This window comes from Rhinolophus hipposideros (assembly GCF_964194185.1).
Source record: "Rhinolophus hipposideros genome assembly, chromosome: X".
Classification (NCBI taxonomy): Eukaryota; Metazoa; Chordata; class Mammalia; order Chiroptera; family Rhinolophidae; genus Rhinolophus; species Rhinolophus hipposideros.
The window spans coordinates 87,242,532-87,265,750 of NC_138046.1; the positions used below are offsets into that span (position 1 = coordinate 87,242,532).

Here is a 23,219-nt window from a genome sequence, read left to right on the forward strand (position 1 = left end):
ACATAGAAACACATAGAGGCAGCAAAAATGAGGAAACAAAGAAATACTTCCCAAATATAAGAACAGGAAAATAACTAAATGAAACGGAGAAATATTTTCTGGGAAATATTTTTCCCAGAAGAAATAACTAAATGAAATGGAGGCAAGCAACCTACCAGAGATAAAGTTCAAAACAATGATTATAAGGATACTCAAAGAACTTAGTGAGAACTTCAACAAAGAGATAGCAAACATAACAAAGGACTAGAAACCATGAAAAGAACCAGTCAGAAGTGAAAACAGAAAATGTCAAGAACCATATGATTTTACTGATATGTGGTATGTAAAACTGAAAACAACAAAAAAACAAGACAAACAAATTATGAAACAAAAACTCACACAATAGTTTAGTGGTTACCAGTGGGTAAGTGGGGAGGGGGTGGTAGATGAGGGTAAAGGGGGTCAAATATATGGTAACGGAAGGAGAACTGACTCTGGGTGGTGAACACACAATGGGATTTATAGATGATGTATTACAGAATTGTACACCTGAAATCTATGTAACTTTACTAACAATTGTCACCCCAATAAACTTTAATTAAAAAAGAAGTGAAGAATACAATAACTGAAATGAAGAATGCACTAGAAGAAATCACCAGCAGATTAGATGAAGCAGAGGATCAAATCAGGGATTTGAAAGACAAGGTAGTATAAAACACCCAACTGGAACAGCAAAAAGAAAAAAGAATCCCCCAAAAATGAAGAAAGTTTAAGAGACCTCTGGACAGCATCAAGCGTAACAACATTTGCATTATAGGGGTATCAGAAGGAGAAGAGAGAAAGCAAGGGATTGAGAAACTAGTTGAAGAAATAATGACTGAAATCTTTCCTAACCTGGCAAAGAAAATAGACACACAAATCTAGGAAGCACAGAGAGTCCCAAATAAAATGAACCCAAACAGGCCCACACCAAGATACATTATAATTAAAGTTGCAAGGGTTAAAGACAAAGAAAATCCTAAAAGCAGCAAGAGAGAGGCAACTAGTATCTTATAAGGGAGTTTACATAAAATTGTCAGCTGACTTCTCAACAGAAACTTTCCAGGCCAGAAGGGATTGGCACAAAATATTCAATGTGATGAAAAGCCAGGATCTACAACCAAGGGTACTCTACCCAGCAAGGCTGTCATTTAAAATTGAAGGACAATTTAAGCGCTTCCCAGACAAGAAAAACCTAAAGAAGTTCATCACCCTTAAACCAGTATTACAAGGCATGTTAGAGGGACTTCTTTAAGACGGGGCGGGGGGAGGGGGGAGATCAAAATTATGAATAATAAAATGCCAATAACTACATATCTATCAACAATTACTTTCAATGTAAGTGAATTAAATGCTCCAATCAAAAGACATAGAAGGGCTGAATGAATAAGAAAACAAAACCCTTACATACTCGTATATTGCCTACAGGAGAATGACTTCAGATTGCAACACACACATACAGATGGAAAGTAAAGAGATGGAAAAAGATATTTCATGAAAACGGAAACAAACAAAAAAGCTGGGGTGGCCAGCCATACTTAAACCAGACAAAATAGACTTTAAAACAAAGGCTATAACAAGAGACAAAGAAGGACCCAGTAATCCCACTTCTGGATATTTATCCAAAGAAGCAGTTTTGGGTTTCTTTCTTTTTTTTTTTTAATTAAAGTTTATTGGGGTGACAATGGTTAATAAATTTACATAGGTTTCAGGTGTACAATTGGGACATGTGCATCCATATATTCATTGCAGCATTGTTTACAATGGCCAAGATGTCTGGATGTCTGTCGATGGATAAAGAGGAAGTGGTACACATATACAATAGAATATTGCTTGGTCATGGAGGAGAATGGAGTCTTGCCATCTGCGGCGACATGGATGGACCTGGAGGGTATTATGCTGAATGGAGGATGTCAGACAGAGAAAGACAGATCTGATGTGATTTCTCTTATATGTGGAATCTAAGAACAAAATAAACACACAAAACAGAAACAAACACATAGATAGAGAAAACATTTTGATGGTTACCAGATGGGAGGGGGGTTGGGAATGTGGGTGGAAAAGGGGAAGGGATTAAGACACACAAATTGGTTGTTACAAAATAGTCATGGGGATGTAGGGTATAACATATGGAATGTAGTCAATAATATTGTAATAACTATGTATGGTGTCAGATGGGGACTAGATTTGTTGGGGTGATAGATGGGGGTGGGGGCAGAGTGAAAAAGGGGAAGGGATTAAGAAGTACAAATTGGTAATTACAAAATAGTCATGGGCGTGCAAATGAAGTACAGGAAATGTAGTCAATGATATGGTAATAACTGTGTATAGTGCCAGATGGATACTAGTCTAGTTGGGGGGGGGTCACTTCTTAAATTATGTAAATGTATAACCACTATGCTGTACCCCTGAAATTAATATAAAATATTGAATGTCAACTGTAATTGAAAAATTAAAAAGTGAGGGGGGGGGGAAGGTGAAGGGCAATAAGTGGTTCAAACTTCTAGGTATAAAGCAAATAAGTCATGGGGATGTAATGTACAGCATAAGGAATAGAGTCCATAATATTATGATAGCGTAGTACAATGTCAGATGGTTGCTAGACTTATCATGGTGATCACTTCTTTAGGTATATAAATGTTGAACAACGATGGCATACTCCTGAAACTCATCTAATATTGTATGTTAGCTATTTTTTTAATAAAAATCTTTTTAAAAAGAGTATAGTGTAAGCATACCTAGAGTCAAATCCTGACTCTGCTTACTAGTTAGTTCTGTGATCTTATGCAACTATCTTAACCAATCTGAGCCTCAGTTTCCTCACATGTAAAATGGAGCTCATGTCAGAACCTGCCGCATAGGTTTGTTATATTCATTGAGTTCATATATGCAAAGTAGTTGCATTGAGCAGTGCTTGGCACCCATAGTTAAGTGCTATATGTGTGTTAATAGTTATTATTACTACTATTATTATTATTATAAACAATAAATGTTAGCTGTTGCTATTTTCAAAGGACTGTTTTCCCACTGTTGCCCTTAACAGTAAATGATTCGAGGTACTAAAAAGTAAATGGGCATTTAGGGGACTAGATAGGAAATCTAAAGATGTTTGTCTCACTAGCCCTACCTGTTTAGAATATTCCTAACGTCCAAGTTTCACCCTGTTCACTCATTTTGAGTTCCATTGAGATCAGTTGAACATCAGTTAGAGAAACTCCAGTTTCTGGACTGTGATTGAGGGAGGCAAATCGCATGGGAGAGATGTAGGGTCAACTAAGTAATGAACTTTAAATAATTCGTTATAATTGAGTGACTACACTGTACCCATTTTTAGTTATCCAAAAGAAGTACATAGCTAGCAATTATTGAAGTTTTCTGCAGCTTCCCATTTATTTCTATCTCCAGCCCCCACTCCCTTCCACTTCACCATTGGCTTAAGTTCATGCCTGAGGTCTCATGGACCTACTTAATGAATTTTTTTTTCTTATCTTGTGACCTCATTGTATCATTTTTTTAAATTAAACTTATTGGGGTGACAATTGTTAGTAAAGTTACATAGATTTCAGGTGTACAATTCTGTATTACATCGTCTATAAATCCCATTGTGTGTTCACCACCCAGAGTCAGTTCTCCTTCCATCACCATATATTTGATCCCCCTTACCCTCATCACCCACCCCCCACCCCCTTACCCTCTGGTAACCACTAAATTATTGTCTGTGTCTATGAGTTTTTCTTTCTCATTTTTTAAAATTAGTTTGAGGTGTACAAAGCCATGTAATAGTTAGACATTTACACCCTTCACAAAGTGATAACCCCTCTCCCCCAAGCTACTACCCCTCTGACATCGTATATAGCTGTTACAATACCATTGACTATATTCCCTACGCTGTACTCCACATCCTGTGAATACACACACACACACACACACACACTCACAGACGGTGCTAAAAAATATATACACATTTTAAGAAAGGAAAACCTGTATTAAAATTACACTGATGGTATGTTTTTGGGCACCCCAGTATGTGCGTGCGTGTGTGTGTGTGTGTGTGTGTGTGTGTGTGTGTGTTTAATTATAACTGACATTCACTGTTGTTCTACTTTAGCTTTGGTCAGGCATCTACACAGCCTATGAAGTGGATCAAGGTTCTGCTGGCAAATAGTTAACAACCAGATCTCTGGGGGAAAATGCCTTGATTTATTGCCTGGTATAAACCCTCCCAGCATAGCCTATTTCAAGCTACGGATATAATGCTGTTGAATGCAGAGTTGCGAAGTGATAGGTATAAGCAGCTGACATGAGCTGGTACGAACTGCCTCCAGCACACCACTGGTTTTGATTTCGACACTCAAGATGGATGAATAAGCAAACAGCATGTGTTTGTAATCTCAACAGTGTGTGTGTGTGTGTGTGTGTGTGTCTTCTTTTATCAGTCTTTTCTCCCAAATGTGTGGACACTTTGCTCTTTGATACAAAAGTGCTATAAAGCAGTTCAGATATCTCTGAAAACAGTAGAGCAGACTTTACTCTCTTTTTTATTTGAGGTGCTCAAAAGTTCTTTATAGGAATAAATGAATGAGTCTATTTCCCTTTATTATATACGGAAAAAAATATTGGCCACTCGTATCTGAAGGCCTCCAAAGATGACTTCTTTATGAATCCCAGTCCCACTGAATCCTCCCAACTAGCTGGGTGCCCTCTCTTACAGCTCCCAAAGCTACTTGTTAACACAATAGTACATCTACCTGTGCCTCTCAAGAACGGTAAGCCTTGTGCCCAACATAGAGGAGGCCTTCCCTCAGTGGTTGTTGATCATGCATATGAAGCGGCACTAATGATAACGGCACTTCTTTCCTGCACCAATGTCTGTCCTCTTCCCTTTGGCTAATTTTAGACGCTTCAAAGAAAGGTGCGTCATGAACAACTATTTTGGAATTGGACTGGATGCTAAAATTTCTCTGGAGTTCAACGCCAGAAGAGATGAACACCCAGGACAATATAAGTAAGTAAAAGAAGCTCCCCTCCCCACATGCAGACACACAGTCACAATACACACGTGTACTCCTACATCCCCTACCTCTCAAGCAAGGAACAGAAAGAAAGAGGTCCTCTGGAAGTAAAACATATCCATCCCAAGGTTAGGCTAGTGGAACGGCTTGCCCCAAATGTTGGCCTGGTCTGAGATACTTTGCACCACGCTGATGGTATGTTTTTGGGCTGCCTTCAGTCTAGACCAGTGGGTTGCTGTATAAACACAGCTAACTGGGTTACTGTTATTGAAAACAGATTACATTGACTCAATTCAGCAAATTGCCTACCTCTGTTCTGTCTGTGAGAGCTTGACTAGGTCCTAGTAGTGGCTTCTGGTCTGTTTTTGCTTGGCAAGGGTGCAAAGTATCACCTGACTAGTTCTTGGTGTTTCTAACCTGGTTCTCTTGGGCCCACTGATTTTTTTACCCCCTCCAGTGTTAACCTGCTTGGCAACTTTGGGTACTTTTGTACTACAGACAAACCCTAAAGCAGCCTCAGAGTTCTTGTGGTAAACTGAAACCACAAGTAAAAAGAATCATGCCCCCTCCCACCACTACCACCCCTGCCACCTGCCACCAGAATCTCTTTCCCAGAGAAGGCCTTGGCTGAGGAACAAGTACTTTATCCAACAGGTGGATTGCAAATATTGTTTCCCCGTTGCTTATCTTTGTTTATTGTTGCTTGTCTTCATTTTCTTAATGCTATCTTTTTAAATACAGAAGATTTAAATTTTGATGAGATCCAATATTTTCTTTTATGGACGATGTTTTTTATGCTATATCTAAGAAATGTTTGCCTAACCCAAGGTCTTAAAATTGTGCTCCTAAATTTTCTTTTAAATTTTTTTTCTTGTTTTAGCTCTTACATCTAAGTCTATAATCTGTTCTGAGTTAATATTTTTTGTGTGGTGTGAGGTAAGGGTGTAAGTTCATCTTTATGCACATGGATATCCAATTACGACAGCATCATTTTTTTTTAAGATTTTGTTGGGGAAGGGGAACGGGACTTTTATTGGGGAATAGTTTGTACTTCCAGGAATTTTCCAAGTCAAGTTGTCCTTTCAGTCTCAGTTGTGGAGGGCGCAGCTCAGCTCCAGGTCCAGTTGCCATTGCTAGTTGCAGGGGTCGCAGCCCACCATCCCTTGCAGGAGTCGAACCAGCAACCTTGTGGTTGAGAGCCCACACTCCAACCAACTGGACCACCCGGGAGCTCAGCGGAAGCTCAGCTCAAGGTGCCGTGTTCAATCTTAGTTGCAGGGGGAGCTGCCCACCATCCTTTGCGGGAGTCGAGGAGTTGAACTGGCAACCTTGTGGTTAAGAGCCCATGCTCCAACCAACTGAGCCATTCGAGAGGCAGCTCAGTTCAAGGTGCTGTGTTCAATCTTAGTTGCAGGGGGCAGAGCCCACCATCCCATGCGGGACTTGAGGAATTGAACCGGCAACCCCGTGGTTGAGAGCCCACTGGCCCATGTGGGAATCGAACCAGCAGCCTTCGGAGTTAGGAGCACAGAGCTCTTACTGCCTGAGCCACCCGTCCGGACCCACGACAGCATCATTTTTAAAAGCTATTCTTTCCCCCAATGAATGGTGTTGGCAACATTTGTCAAGAATCTAATGACCACAAATATATGGGGTTTTTTCCTAGATTCTCACTTCTGTTTTATTGAAAGGTGTCTATCCTATTCAACTATCACACTGTCTTGATGAGTGTAGTTTTATAGTTAGTTTTTAAATTAAGAAGTGAAAGTCCTCCAACTTTGTTCTTTCTCAGAACAGTCTTGGTTGGCCTAGGTATTTTGCATATCCATATAACTAAACTCCTACTTTTATAGATAAGGAAACTAAAGTGCCCAAAGAACTTACAGAACAGAGTCTAAATAATTTTGTGCTAGCTTCTACATTTCAAAACTCATGCCCTGTGGTGGCTCTACTTTAAAAGCTCATAGTAAACTCTAGCCAGCCTTTCTAGTGATTGTAAGCCCCTGCCTGCTTTTATCAGAGATCCTACAGTCACCAGGACCCTGTCCTTTCCACTTCTACCCCAAGTCTCCTGATATCCTTGCCTTTCCCATATTCTCTCCACTGGCTCCTCCTCTACAATCTACCTAATAAACTTAGCTCTGTTCTATAGCACTGAATTAAGTGTTTGATATACAGGTCTTAGAAAATCCCTCCACTTCTCCACTTTGCCAGAAAAGTTAATGTTCAAAGAAGTTGCATTCTAAGAGTCATATGTTTCAAATGAAATTGATTCCAAGCTGCTGAAATCTTGAGCCCCTAGAGGGGCACTTCCCAGGATAGTTAGTGTCTACCAGCAAGCTATGCTCACAGCTCTTTATGAGCATTACTTTCTCAATATTACCTGCGTCTTCCAAGTCTGAACCAAATCAGCAGCAAGGAAAAGAGGCCAATTTGCCTATCAATGGGACGCTGAGGCCTTGAGGGGGCCCAGGAACCAATTTGAGCAGGTGCTTGCACCATCCTAGAATCCCCTCTTGTGTCCAGTTTCCATCCAGTACGACTCCTCTCTCTATAAAGACACTTGAGAAATAAAATGGTGTCCCTCTTGCTTTTTCTCACCCATTTATCTTTATATTATTCACCCTATAGCTACCTTTCTCTACCCTTATCTCCCTGTAGTAGCCGCCTTAAGAACAAGATGTGGTATGGCCTTTTGGGAAGCAAGGAACTTTTGCAGCGCTCTTACAGGAAACTGGAAGAACGAGTGCACTTGGAGGTTAGTGGAAAAGAGGGTAATCCTGGGCAGAGACAAAGGAAATCTCATGACCTTAGAAATCAACTCTCCCCCATATCTTTGGTTTTCCCCAAACTTTAACTCTGATCTTCACTGACAGCTCGTGGGAGGTAGGTATGAAACTAGATTTCCATTTTATGGATGAAAAAATGATAGCATGAAGAGGAGACAGAGCCCTTCCCCCATCTCTGTAAATGACCCTTCACATTGGTATCTTTCAGTGTGATGGAGAAGCCATCTCCTTGCCAAACCTGCAAGGCATTGTAGTACTCAACATTACCAGCTATGCCGGAGGCATCAACTTCTGGGGAAGCAGCACAGCAACCATGGTGAGTATGAAAAAAGGAACATGGAGAGAGAAAGGTTTGGCCCCTCTAAGGTCTCTCAAAAAAGAGAGCTAGACCAACTGGTGTAGGAAGTGGACAATGTGGGGAGAGGAGGTGGGTTGGGAACCTTTATTAGTAGCAGCTGTAAAGCAGTTTTTTTTGTTGTTGTTGTTGTTTTTTTGTAAAGCAGTTTTTAAAAAAGCAATTACCATTTCAGAGCACAAAAATCAACTGAAGACCTCAGGAACAGATCAATTCTTAGGTGTTGACTGGTCTTTGAATTTTCCATTCCTCAGGCCTAACAGATACTTGAAAGGTTACCTAGGCCATGCTCTTTTCTCCAATGAGGCCTGTCAATAAAATCTCCTGGCAAATTGGCCATGACCCTTTTCCTCTGAACTGACCCAAGAAGGCTGTGAGGCCAATGGGACTGACCTTGGGCATTTTTGATGCTAGGGAGGGAAGCAGCTAAGAGCTGTAATCTCAAAAGGGGCTAAGAGTTTTGACTTCAGTGCCCTTTACCCACATTGGTTTCCTGACCTTATCTTTCCCCTTTAAATAAACAATTAGTCCACTCTTCATAAGTTAAAAGTTCTCACCAGGAGCCTTCAAAGCATACCTGCTTGTGATAGACGAGGTGTGGTTTCTCGAGGGGATATGTGATGTAATTCTTTCTCCTCAGGAATATGAGGCTCCTGCAATAGATGACGGAAAGCTGGAGGTAGTGGCAATCTTTGGTTCCATACAGATGGCAGTGTCCCGTATCATAAATCTGCATCATCATCGCATCGCCCAGGTAGGCACCAGAAAGGGGCTGAGGTCTATGGCTACAATCCAGGATATGGGGTAGTCCCAGGAATTAACTGGGTATAAGAGTGTCAAGATGGTGGGAGCTGGTGATCTGGTGGGCAGCAAGGTGCTGCCTAAGGTTGGAGACAGAGGTCATAGGGACTAAAGGAGCAAAAAGCCCATAGATCACAGGTGTTTCCTCCCTGAGTTAATCTGATTCACATTCTTGCCAGTCCTCCTTCAAATACACATTAAGGCCAGGACCGTGAGATTATCAGCTTGGTCTGTAGTAGTTGACTCATTTTCTCCCCCATTTTCCCTCCTCCTTTTCTCTGGCAGTGTCGTGAGGTGATGATAACCATTGATGGTGAAGAAGGTATCCCAGTGCAGGTGGATGGGGAGGCCTGGGTTCAGAGACCAGGCCTTATCAAGATTAGATACAAGAATTCTGCCCAGATGCTAACAAGAGATCGGGTAAGAAGGGGAAGTCTCCTGTTGGGTTCCTACACTGTCTCATTTACAACTATTACTTGAATACTGATTACTTCCAGTTAAGCAGAAATCCTCAAAGGGATGTCTGCATGCTACTTGCATCAGAGTTACTTTGGGTGCTTGCTAGAAATGCACATTCCTGGGCCCCACACCAGACCCAACAAATCAGCATGAGGATGGGTAGTTCCTGGAAACTTGCATTTGTAAACAAGCCTCCTGAGACATTCTGATACATACTGACATTTGCAAACTACTGTCCAAGAGAGTGAAATAAGGAGCTCCCTCCTGTGGTTTTGGACAAAGTTGTCCTTCCCCTACTGCACAAAGAGCTAAAGGTCTCAGGTTCTTATGGAGAAATCTGCTCTTTTGACAAGAGATTCTTCATTGAACATGGTCTTTAGGTTCCTTTACGATTACTTAAAATGCTGCATTCACAAATGTCACACACTTCAGCTAAACCAACTAAAACTAGAAAGGAGCCATCATTGATCAAATGTTCTGTGTTTGGAGGATTTCTTCCATTCTGACCTGAAGACAGGGCACAGAAGCAGCAATAGAAAGGGGAGGGGAAGTCTAGTTTACAAACTGCCCACTTTGTGCTGGGCACTTTACATGTATTATCTCAAGGAGGCCCTCCCAACAATCCTATGAGATAGATACACTTATTACCTTTTTACAGATGAGGAAAACGAGGACCAGAGAAGTTAAATAATTTGCTAAAGGTCATACAACCAGTAAATGATAGAAGGATGATTCAAAATTAAATTAGATATGTCTGGCTCTAAAATCCATCACAAGATATTGCCTAGATTTGGCAAAGAAGGGAGCATGAAAGGTGTTCCACTGTCTTATTGATAATGATGCCCTCATATAGGAGTTTCTGGAAGGCAAACGTCTGTCTGATTGAAGCATGTTGTCCCAGGACTCAGCATAGTAACAACAACAAAAACTAAAAGTGCCTAGTACAGAAGAATAAAATGATGGATAGATGTATAGGTGTGTAGCGGGGTGTATGGGGGAATGGATGCGGCCCACTTCTCCCTTTGCCTACTATACCCACAAATATCAGACTCAGAAAGCTCTGTCATGCACATCTTAGCTCCAGCAGTCATTAGGATCTGCCACTGTCTTCATCTCCAGGAGATTGAGAATTCAATGAAAATGTGGGAGTATAAGCATACTGAAATTCAAGCTGCCTCTCAACCCCAGCTGGACTCCCAGGAATCTCAAGGTAGCCTCTCTGATGAGGAGTCTGCCCAGATGCAGCACTTAGCTCAGCTTGCAGAAAACCTCATCAGCAGGTAAGTGGACTATATTAGCCCAGATACAGGGCTGGGAATCCTAAGAAGGGATAGAGAGAAGAAGCCAATTTGTATCTATTTGCTACTGGGGAGCCTGGGATCAGAAAGAAGTCTTACACAGAGCTCTGAAGATTGACAGAGACCTTGACAATCCAGGCAGGGAATGGTCTTTGTGCTCAGCAATAAGCCAGTTTGGACCTCTCCCATTAGGCCCAGAGATGAACTTTGACCTCCTCTTGCTGCCCCAGACCCAACTGGACTAAGAATGTTCATCCTTGCCCTTAAATGTCAGGATGGCCTTGGACTTCCTGGAGTCAGCTGCCCTCCCCTATCTGGCCTTCCATTCTCCTGAAGCATCCAATATCTAATCCAGGTGAGACAAGGATGGACAAAGGTGAATACCTAGAAAAGAGTAGAAGCATTTTTGGCATAGGTGGCTACCTAGATATGAGTGAAAATAACAGGAGGGAGTAAAGAACCCAATTTGGGTACCCAGGGCTTTCATTTCTATTCTTATCCCAACCTTCATCAGTACCCCAGTCCTTCAGAACCCACACTCATCTACCCGTCCTTGTTTTATTACAGACTTACTGATCTGAGCAAGGTCCACCAGCATGTGTCTGTCCTCATGGATTCTGTGAATGCCAGTGCTAACATCCTGAACAATGTATTTTACGGCCAAGAGAGTAGCAACGAGGCAGGTGCAGCTTCCTGTACTCCCATTGAGGTAAGGGGGGGGGGGAAGCAAATGAAGGAAAGGAGGTAAACCAAATAGGAAAGAGGATGAAAAGGAAGGAAGAGGAGTCAGAGGCTGCATGGAGAAACTGGGCAAATGATGTCAGGAAACTGATGGATAGAGTGAAGGGGAAGGCAGGTATTCCTTGACTTGTTACAGGTCCAGAGTGGCTACTGGGGGAATTCCATAGCAGATTTCATCACCCTGAGACCTAGCCCTCTTCCCTGATAGCCATCTTCCACACCGGCCTCAGGGGAGAAATGGCAAGTGAATGGAGAGAAACTTGGTCTTGGTCTTTTTTCATCCCTGTTAAGCTGACACCTGTTATTGAAACCTGAGCTCCAGGCTGCTTTTGTTTCACTCTTGAGGGAAAGGTCCAGATTAGGATACTTGATGTTAAATGTGCTATCCCATGACTTTACCCGCTGCCAAAAGTTTTAAGGGATGCTTTTAAAAAGTAGCTTTAGTGTTAGGCAAATGATATGAAAGGGCCAGGGTGAGGGCCTCCTAAAATGTGGGTTACCTATTTATTTTGGGTCAGATCTTAGTTGGAGGAGGCCTGGAACTCAAGGCTTGGAGTTTCAAAAAGAGAGATGGTTGGGCCTAACTTCGCCTATCATGGGAAAGGTAGTTTTAGCCCAGTGACAGCAACTAGCCTCAAACTTACTCTCTGGTTTGCATATTTCCTATTTCCCTATACCCATAGCACTCAATGATGCCAAATACCAAGTTGTGTTGTGCCACCATTCATAGGACACACCAATACAGCTACAGTAGTTGACAGCTGGCATCAGTTCTGATGGGTTGGTGCCCATGCTGTACTAAATCCCAAATCTGCTGTACTAGTTGTGCTATATTTTGAATATTACTTTTTCACCTACAGCCACATCCTACTAGCCTGCTCCTACCTTCCCACAGAGAAGCCAGCTACTGCATGCTTACTAACCAACAATTCCTGTCATTGTCCTTTTTCTTCCTTTCTTTTTCTTTCTTCTCCTCTCAGACTCTAAGCAGAAATGACGCAGTAGATGTTACATTTAGTCTTAAAGGGCTCTACGATGACACCAAAGCTTTCCTGGATGAAAACTTGGTGAGTGGAGGGGGTTGGAACAAGGGAGGGCAAAGTATCCCATCCAAAGATGGGACATTGGAAGGATGGGACATTATAGGACATTGGAAGACCTATAGGTGTATTTTGGCCAAGTGCTTACCTGGCAGTCCCTGCTATCTCATCCTCACTCAGGGCTGTCATTGATTGTATTACTTCATAGAGTATACTAATCCATAGGGATTATCATATCCTTGAAGAAAAGTGTCTCCCTCTTCTTTGGCAAATGTCTCCTGGGTCCATACCAGGCCAATCAAAATTAGGTTGTTTTCATCATACCTAAAATAGCTTCAGTAGAAATGGGTGAGCTCTTTTGAGGTGTCCTGTATCTCCCAAGCATCCACATACCTCTCTCACCATGTGGGAAGACAGTATGGAATAGTGGGAAAAGTTGGGGGACTGTGTTCAAATCCCAAATCTGCCAGTTACTAGCTGTATTAGTTTCCTAAGGCTGCTGAAACAAAGTACTAAACCTTTGGTGATGTAAAACAACAGAAATGTATTGTCTCACGGTTCTGTAGGCCAGAAGCCTGAAATCAAAGTGTCAACAGGGAGATATTCCCTCTGAAACCTATAGGGGAATCCTTCCTTACCTCTTCCTAGCTTCTGGTGACTTGCTGGCAATCTTTGGCGTTCTTCAGCTTGTAGATGCACCACTCCAATCCTCCAACATCACATGATGTTCTCCCTGTGTCCCTCTGCCTTCAAATGGCCATCTTCTTATAAGGACACCAGTCATACTGGATCAGGGGCCCAACCTACTCCAGTATGACCTCATCTTAAAAACTGATTAAATCAGTAATAACCCTATCTCTAAATGAGATCACATTCTGAGACACTGAGGGTTAGGATTTCAAAATATCTTTCTTTTTTGGGGGTGGGGGGGCAGGCACAATTGAATCCATAACACTAGCTGTGTGAAATAACTTCACCTCTCTGGACCTCAGTTTTTCTATCTACAAAATAGGAATTGTAATCTCTACTTCTCCAGGTTGTTTTGAAGATTAAACAAACTATTGTATATTAAGTGCCTACCTGTGCTTGGCACATAGTAGCAGCTTGATAGATGGTAAATTTTATTAGTGTTAGGGAAAATGAACTGAGACTCAGTTTTTGAGCTACAAGAGTAGTTGCGTGTTTCAGTAAAGGCAAAGCCCATAGGCACACTTGGTAAGTGTGGTCTGACGAGTCAATTGATCATCACCACCGCTCTTTGGGGCCGGCTATTAAGGCCCTCAGGCAGGTGCTGTTCTTGTCTCTCATCTAACTATGGTTTATTTGAAGAGGGGCTTCTGAGTTGATATTCCAAAAAGTGCATCCACGTCTTCTTTTCCATTTGCAAATCTAATTGGCACACTGCACAGGCAGCAGAGTGGCTAAGGCAATCAGGTCAGGTTGTCCCAGTATCTGAACCCCAAGCTAGAGTTTTTCAACCTTAGACAATAGCACCAGAAGTACTTTCTATATATAGGGAGAACTCAATGTCCTTACCACTTCGGGCAGCAGGAAATAGGGGAACTTGGTCTCTCAGTGCCACTCAGGCTTTCTTGAGGCTCATGGTATGAATATTGGTTCCTACCAGCCAACAACCCAAATTGAGCACATATCACACTTAACAAAGGACCTAGGAAGGATCTACACACATATCCGCACATCCAAATGAGACCAAAGGCAGGCAGCAGCTAAGAATGACCAAGTACCTCCAGAAAAGCTATGTCATAGAGGTGGCATGGAGATAAGGCTTATTTCATTTGGATATTGTTATTCCTCCCCTTGAAGGAGGACAGTACAGAGCTCAGTGTTGGCAGAGGGATGTAGACTTATGATGAAGTAAATCCCACCCAATAACCCCCACTTCCCTTGTTTGGCAGCCTCACTTATAGTACGGCTAATGATGTGTTGGGACAGGAACCAAGAAATAATAAGCAACAAAGTCCTCTGAGCCAGTTTGCACATTTACCTCAGAGAAGGGTCCTGGACAAGGTTTCCACTGGAGCCAGAAGGACAGCAGAATAGACCACAGGACTCAGGCCCACCCACCTACTATTTTTCAGAGCCTGAGTCTCCAGATGCCAAATAAGAAGTCGTTAGGAAGACATTTTATTCCTTTCCTGTTATGATTAGTAATCACTTTCCAAGGCCCCAAATTCCTCTTTTTCTTCTGTGCTTTTGGGGTTTGACTACCACACCACTTTTGAGTACTGCTACTAAGTATGCCCCTAAGGACTCCCTGCCCCTCCTCCCCTTACCTTGAACTGAGGGCCACTTTTACCTGACACCCACTCTCCCCCAACCCACCGCCATGTGCACACAAATGTCCTGTGCATCTGGGCTACTCTGTTCTGTTCTGAATCACTAGCTGTAAAACAAAATCAAGAGATTATTTGTCAGCACTGACTTGTTTCTCTCTCATATCCCAATCTGACTGGCTATAACCACCAATGCCATACCCCACAAATTCATCTGCCACCCATTTGTGACAGAAGAATCCATTTTGTCTCCCTTGGACTGAACAGAGTTCATCCTGTGGATGCCGGGGGTTACTAAGGAATGTTTAAGCTGTATTTCCTGAACCTCTGGGACAAGCCATCTTGAATTCATTTCTTAATAAGAGTGATTAGATAGGGGCTAAAGCACAGCCTGGGGAGGCAGGCCCTCTTTGCCAGGAAGGGAAGTTGAGCCAATCTCTCTGTCTAGCCCTCTCCTTGCTTCACAAAGCAGCATTTATATCATAGTAACTGTGCAATAAGGATCCCACCCCACACGGCATCTGGCCATCCCACATATCCTTTCTAGGACTGTGTGGTATAGGGGGTAGGCTATAGAGTTAAACAGAACTGGGTATTTTCTTGCCATGTGATCTTGAGCACTAAACTTCTCTGAGTCTGTTTTCTCATCTATAAAATGAAAATAATAGTACCTTGTAAAGGTACTGAAAAGTTATTGGACGGTAAAGGTGTTGGGGGGAGGGAAAAGTTATTGGAGGGGGAAAGGGTGGAACAGGTGAAGGGATTCAGAAGTACAAATTGGTAGTTACAAAATTGTCATGGGGATGTAAAGTAAAGCACAGGGAATATAGTCAATAATAAGGTAAAAACTATGTATAGTGCCAGGTGGGTACTAGACTAGTCGGGGGATCACTGCCTAAATTATATAAATGTCTAACCACTATGCTGTACACCTGAAACTAATACAAAATAATATTGAATGTCAACTGTAACAGAAATAAAGGAAACAAATAATTTTTAAAAAGTTATTAGAAAGATGGAATGAAATCATGCATGCACAGTGCCTGGCATACAGTATGTGCTCAAAAATTGGTACCTATTCTTTAGGGAGGCACTTAGATGTCTCTAGGAATTTGAAAGTCAAGGGTAGGATCCTTGTCCTAGACCCTGAGCTGTAGAAGTATAAGTCAGTGTTAATTGACACTGGTCAAAGGGCCTTTCTGCTTGCCAAACTGAGCATGTCCAGCCTCAAGGAAAGCCCTACCACCTGGTTGTTTCCTGGGTCTCCCCGTTGAGAAAGAAAAGAGCTTCCCATGACCCCCAAGGCCAACGGAGACACCAGTTGGCACCCTGTGGTCTCATGGTCACTAGCAGGGACTGGGAGTGAGGGATAACACAAGAGTCTATGAAGGCAGGATACTAGGCATTGGACACTCACTCTTTTTCCTGTCTTCACCAGCTGAGAAATGCTGAGGATGAAGCCACACTGCAAACTGCCCTGGATGCCATGAATAAGGAGCTTGAAAAGCTATCCGAGATTGACTGGATGAATTCAGTCCTTGTTCCGGAGGTATGAGATCTGAAGATTGGGAAACAAAAGGGAAGAGGGGTTCTTTCTTGGTGCTTTACCTTCCAGTGTGGGCCAGGACTGATGAAGGACAGGGACTCCAGCAGTGGCTTTTGGACTGAGCTTTGAATGGAGCCTCCCTTTCCCATCTCATCATTACAAATAGACAGGACAAGACAGAAAGCACATTGAAAAATTAGATGACCGTGGGAAAGTGATCAGGAAGAAGAACAATTCTGTGGCAGGTGATTGGGAAAGAATAAGCAAGATTGGTTGCTTGTTTGTTTGTTTGTTTTCTGTGCTGTTCTCCTGGCCACAATCTGCCCTCCCTGCTCAGTGCCTACATCTGGCACATACCATTAGGGCCATACCAGCCGTTTACAGCCAACCTCTGTTCTCTATGGTTGTTTCCCAGGTATTACTGGTGGTTAAATCTTCCAACTATCATCTCTCTCTCTGCTGCTTATTGTCCCTCCCACTCTGAGAGGATAGGAGTTTCTCCAGTGCCTCCCCCTAGCAGATGTGTGGCTTAAAAGCAAATCAAGCATGGCAGGCATGGCTACAACATAGCTGTAGGGATGCTGTCATTTTTGGACAACTCTGAGTACTTTCCTGAGATCGAAAAATAGTCCTATTTAATACATCAAATAACTCAAAGATTTTCATTTTCAGGGTTTTTCATTAAATTTCGCCACCATAGAATGGTTCATTTCAAACTGTAGGAGTCCCTGGTTCCCCTACTCATTATACCTGTTTTCTGGCTCCGTACACCAGTTATATGCACATGAGCAAGCCACACAAGCATGTTTGGACTAGTGTAGCAATCTGGCTACCGTTTAAGAGAAAAAGCCATATACAACTTCAGGTATTAAATGATTTAATAACTTTCTTATATGACTTTACTGATGACTTTGCTGCTCTTGATCAGTAGCCCTCTGGGGACAGAAAACATGCTGGTATGCAGAAAAGGAAGCAAACTCTTATAGCACCCTATTTCTACTATTACTCAGTTAGCTGTATCTCACCAAGCACCTGAACTAGGCAAGTGGGCTGGATATTAAGAAGAATGAGAAAAGTCATCCATGGCCTGATGTCTCGGTATGTGAGTCTGGCTGGCCTGGGGCATAATCTCTTTTCTGGGCTTCAGTATTTCCATAAAGATGAAGAAGTGAAGCTCTAAAGGAGGGCAAAGTGGATTGAAAGAAAACCAGGAAGATGTAGCTCATTCATGTGACACTAATTTTGCTCACCTTAAGGCCACAGAAGATTCAGATCCACTTTGATGGAGAAAAGCAGGGTGACTCAATTTTTCATTGGGCTTTGGCTGAGGAGCAAGGTGCTGTGCCCTTCCCTTAGGTTTGTTCTGAAATGCAGTTCTGAAGGCTCTTGTATATAACCTAAAGGAGAGGGTAAGTGGGAGTTGGAGCAAGAAGAGGAGGACAGGTTTATCTTCTTCTTCTAATGGAGGGGATCAGAGGTATACAAAATCTTGAAGAGAAGAAAATCCCAAGTTTCTTGGAATGTGTTTGGCTGGACTTTCTAGCAACAGAATTAACTTTGGAATAATGTTTTACTGAGACCAGTAGTAAAACAAGCACACTTAGCAGGAAAGAGAGGAATGGGAGGCTGAGCTGGAATTAAAGAGCCTGGATGATCTGTAGAGCAGAGAACCCACATTGATAATTAAGAGCTATATGTAGAGAACACTTTTTGTATTCCATACAGGGAAGCAGGTGGCCTAGTTCTTCCCTATAAGAAGGTATTTGGCCAAGGGAATGAGTCGGGGCTCACCAAACCATATGTCTAAAGGAAGGGGTGATTTTTCTAATTCATGCAGAGATGTCACATGAGCTAGCAGTGGCACTAGCAATCTCATCCTACCAATCCCTAGTTGTATGACCTCAGGTGACATATTTTACCTCTCTGAGCCTCTGCTTCCTCATTTATATGATAGCCACCTTGCAAGATTGTTGGGGGCTCCTATGACAGCATTTAAGGCATCTAGCCAGGCACCTGACACAGAATAGGATCTTGGTTAAAAAAAAAAAAGTGCCTTCCTAGGGCATGAGACTAGTGGGTAGGGATGCCACCCACACCTGGATAGATAGCAGATCCAGCTGCTTTCTGAAGCCATCTTTGTTCATTGTCATGCTAGGCCTCCAGGAACTGTTTCTGAATGTTAGGCAACTAACATTTTGACCTTCCTCTTGCTATCGTTACCCAGGACAAATCTTCAGACACTGACAATAAAAGCCTCAGATTGAAAATTAAATTCCCCAAATTGAGGAAGAAGAAGCTAGAAGAGGAAGACAAGCCTAAATCAGGCCAAGGAATCCAGGGTTTTATTGGTAAGTCTCCCCGACAGGCATGGGCATTCCCCGGCAGCCCTGGTACCTCCCAGGGACCTAAAGCTCCATTTAGAAATGTTTATAGGTATGGATGGTGGTGATGGAGGAGGAGGATGGGTGGGAGCCAACTTTAGGTAATGCTAAGCAGTCTCTTGGACAAGATGTGAGTTAGAAAGTGGCAGGGGGAGAACCTGAGAAGGAACCTTGCTGTGTGGTCTCTGTGATATAGGGAACTGAAGAGAAAAATGATGATAAGCAGTTACTTTTCTGCTTGACTCATTCCTGTTCTTGGTTGAAAGTATGGCAAAATAGTCATACTTAGATCTGTCTCCTAGTCAAATACAAGAGTTTGGTCCTTGCTCCAGAAAGCAGTATTCTTTGAGATAGGTTGGCAGTGTCGATGAAAGGTACCTACAGGGTCAGGAACAAGTTCCATGACCTATCTAAACATTTTTATTCCCTATGTTACAGTAAGGCCCAGGCAATACAAAATTTCTATGTTGCATTATTCGAATTTTAGTTCCATCTCTTTTTCACAATTGGACTTAATGCATTATTGATGTCAGTGGGGCTCAAAAGAAGGTTCTCTTAGAGTTGTCAGTTATGCCAATTCTGCTGTCAATGGTCTCTCCTAAATTTAGGGTCTAGACAACCTGGAAGCTTGAGAGACATAGCAACAGTGGACATGAGGGTAAAGGGATGGAGGATGGCAGTTTGTTTTGTTTTTTGAGGAAGTGAGAGTTTGCACAAATGTCAAGGGAGAATCCCCTGGACCAAGCTGTGTTTTCTCAAGTTTGGTCCAGCGGGTTTGATTACCTGAGAATCTGTCAGTTGGGAGGCCATGGTGTATGAGAGTCTTTCTGAAGATTTTGAAGGGGTCAATAGCTGTTCCATGGGTTATCAGATTCTAAGAACTCATCCCATTTTTGTTTGGAGGGTTCAGAGATGGTTGGAACAACAGAAATAAACCAGTCTGTCTCCTAACAGCCTTTGTTTGCTCTCTTTAGGGTCCATACATTTGGGCGTATGGCAATGTGCTAACCTCATTATTTCTACACTTTTTTTTTCTCTGAAGGAAATTTGTGGCATCGCAGAAACCGTGTGGATGAAGCAAAAGATGATGATTCTGCAACATCGTCAATATCTTAATTATAGCCCTTGCAAGCTGGAAGTACAGCTCACAATGTTTAGCATTCTACTAAAAAACTCTCAAAACCTTAATACAGGCTAGACTAAATAATTTCAGAACAAACATGAGCACCACCAAGAAAGATCCCCCAATTCTTTACACTAATACATTTTTCCTGGACTCAATCAGGTCTCCTTAGAGGTCTATATCATCTCATTGGCCAAAGATTCTTGTTTCGAGTTGTCTTGTTCAGTTCTCCTTCTCTTCGTGCACCTTGAGCAACTACAGTATTTAATTGGGAGAAGCAATTTTTGAATGGCCTGGTATCTACAAAGGATTCAATGGTTTTCTCTGACTGGCAGAGAAACTGTTGATGCTAGGGAATGAAAAAAAGAAAGAAATACTCTCAGGGAGATGAGGAGAGAGGTCAGGATAACCAGGCTCAGTTGTGTTTCTCCCCCAATCCCTGCCAGGTGCAACTTCAGGAGGTCTCTTCTAATTGGCTCATTAAGATGAGAACGAGGTCCTGGGGGGTTGTCCACTTGCCTGTTACAGTGCTCATGTGAAATCTTTCTTTGTAGATGTGATGACTGCTCTTTCTGCAGAGTTTTTGTTTTTCCATGTGTGCACGTATGTTTTTGCACATGTCCAGGTGGTGCTCTGGTGGCTGGGTGAGCCCATTGGTTCGAACTCACCCCTATGGCAACCATACAGGCTACCCTCCTACTGCCTTGATCCTAGCCTTCCTGCTTCCATGGAGTGTTTGCCTGCATTTTTGCTGGATTTTTATCTAAATGTTTTGCCGCTGTGCTGCAGTATAGATTGTGAATAGAGACATAAAGATGTATATATTCTATATATTCTATATATATATATATATATTTTTAAGAGCTGAAAATACAACTCGACCTCTAAGTGACCCTATAATTTATTGTGCTAACCAAGGAATCCCTCCTCACTCTGATCCCATCCCCAACCCCCATTACCCTACACACACATATATGCCTCTACCAACTGCCCTAGTTCTTGGTGGAACTTCTAATCTTTTGGTGCATTTTTAGCGTCTTTGAAGTGGCTGGGATCTACCTATAGCCTAGCTGATTCTGACGCCCCCTTAAAATTCTGAGCCAGGCCACGGAAAGGGGAACAAAAACACCAGTGCCCTAGAGAAGGGGACCAAGCTAGCATGCTGCCTTTTTTGTTCTATTTGTCCTGGATTCTACATCAGCAGCTGCCCTGACCTGTGCTTTCCTCTTCTCCACTAAAAGAGTATATGGAGCAAACAGGCCTTGAGCTGTGACTTAGATGCCTAAGCTAGGGACTGCCTGACAATCAAGTTAACAGCGTTGGCCCTTCCCCACAAGCTCCATCTTGGCCTGCATTTTCTGGACAGGCTGTTGGGTCTGTCCTGAAATCATCTTTGAATTTCCCATCTTACTCTTTCCCTTGAGTACGGAGGGGCATTCAGAGTAACCGGAAAGAACATGGGCCTGGGAAAATGGAGGCTCAGAGCCTCTGCTTCTCCCATGGTTCTTCCAAATTTCTCATGAAAACAAACTAGGCCAAAATTGCCCCCAATCCCAATGAGCATTTTTTTCAATGCCCACTCCCAGTCAGGCAAATCTCTTCAAACTCCAGTGTCCAGAGAGGTTCTCTCTGGTCCGCCTTGTATCCCCACCCCACCCTCAGCCCATATTTTAGGTAAGTGTCCCTTCCCACTTGTGAAAAGAAAGCCAGATAACTGGCCTCTCCCCACTTCTCAAACAGCGTGCTCAGTTACCTGACTCAGTGCAACATATAGTTCATTGAGGTGCACAATCCAGATTCCACGCACTGGTTCTCAACTCGGGAACTCCAGCAGCCTAGCCCACTGAAACCAGCCACCTGTGTTCCACCTCTGCAGGGGTGAAGAGACAAAGACTACCAAGGGGGTTGTCCCCAAATGTCTCATTGCTGTGCCCAACAAACTAAAAAGTTCTAGCTCTACAACTTCAGAAGAACGTTAATGGAAAACGATAAACATTTAAAACTTATTTAAGCATCAGCATATGTGAACTTACTGTACATATTTGAGTGGGGAAAGTGCTGCTGCTGTGTCTTTGTCTGTCTTGACATCACTCTTTCTTCCCAGGCGGAGGTATTAGATCAAATCAGCAAGGTCCCCCTTGCAGCCTGACGTGGCTCCTCTGTGGCTGCACACATTAACACCTGCACACACCACTCACAGAGTTGGGAACCAAGTTGCATTTTTCTCAGAAGAGCCTTTTCCAAAATGGAAAATTTCCAAATGAGCAAATTTAAGGAAACAAAAGGAAGTCCTGGGAGAGGGTAGCCTTATCTTGGCAGTGCCTAAGCAGGGCTGGGTCTTGTAATTATTTTTATCACTGATGATAGTAAACTGTGCTTACATCCTTTGTGCTTATTTTGCGGACTTCCGATATGTCTTTGTGCACTGTAACGCTACTGTTGCTCTGTTGTGCCATCTGGATTCCCTTTCACCCATCCTGTCCTCCCACTCTGACCCAGAATGATATTGAACAAAACCACAAGAATTTCGGGATGGAGTCAACTCTTGGAGCAGAACCGACAGGTGATGGGGCCCAGGAGCAGGTGTAGCTTGCTAAGTCACTTGATTACCTCCTCAATGGCTTAGTTACCAGTTGCTTCCCCAAAAGGAAGGCAGCTTGCAGAGCACTTACCTGTTCTTGCACGCACTGGCTTGAAAACAAAGCAAGAAGTGGCGATCTCTCTCAAGGGAGTTGGCTTATTTAGCCTCTGGATTCATAAGCTCCTTTCAGGACTTCATTATTTACTACTTCCAATAATACAACTGCTCGGGTAGTGGGAGCAGACACCAAATATCCATCGCAATTATGTTCAGATGCCATTAAGAGCCAAAGTTCTAGGGTTTGGTTGCATCTTTGGTAGCACTTCCTGAGGGATTGATTGAGTGGGCAATTCCTGGCCAGAACAGTGGGGAAGCAGAACACCAAGAGACTTGGATTGCCACCAATTGCTTCTGGTGTCAATATGACAGGTCAGCAGCTACGAGTCCTTCTTCTCCAAAAAGGATCTTAATGTGTCCAAAGGCGGGGGAAAAATAAGGAAGAGAAATTCAACTGAATATTAGGTTAAAGGTTGATCAGAAGAAACAGTCGGGGTCAACATAATCTTCCCTCAGGACACTAGTAGAATAATTTTAGTTTCATCAGAGATGGAAACTGACACCAAAGCAACCAAACCCATTAGCATCATTCCATCCTGTAAAGGACTTTGGTTGGCCATATGGTTTGTGGAACTGCATTTGTCTATTTGTCTGCTAAACTGTAATCCATGTTGTTTTCTGTACTACGTCTTTTTTTTTTTCCTCAGAGTCCTCTGCAAATAAG

At 42.8% G+C, this 23,219-nt stretch overlaps 1 protein-coding gene across 2 annotated transcripts in view; it reads left to right on the forward strand.

Moving 5' to 3' along the window:
- Window positions 1-20,606, forward strand: part of DGKK (diacylglycerol kinase kappa) — a gene marked incomplete at its 5' end in the record, with an annotated part of 139,464 nt that extends 118,858 nt beyond the window's left edge. For both annotated transcript variants that reach the window (XM_081042492.1, XM_081042493.1), the window contains 11 exons: window positions 4,916-5,023; window positions 7,692-7,788; window positions 8,028-8,135; window positions 8,815-8,928; window positions 9,261-9,395; window positions 10,554-10,714; window positions 11,300-11,441; window positions 12,454-12,540; window positions 16,246-16,356; window positions 18,578-18,701; window positions 19,777-20,606. In XM_081042492.1, the coding sequence (XP_080898618.1) occupies window positions 4,916-5,023; window positions 7,692-7,788; window positions 8,028-8,135; window positions 8,815-8,928; window positions 9,261-9,395; window positions 10,554-10,714; window positions 11,300-11,441; window positions 12,454-12,540; window positions 16,246-16,356; window positions 18,578-18,701; window positions 19,777-19,850 (1,261 nt within the window). In that variant the 3' untranslated portion in view covers window positions 19,851-20,606. The remainder of the gene's footprint in view (window positions 1-4,915; window positions 5,024-7,691; window positions 7,789-8,027; window positions 8,136-8,814; window positions 8,929-9,260; window positions 9,396-10,553; window positions 10,715-11,299; window positions 11,442-12,453; window positions 12,541-16,245; window positions 16,357-18,577; window positions 18,702-19,776) is intronic.
- Window positions 20,607-23,219: the final 2,613 nt, after the last annotated feature.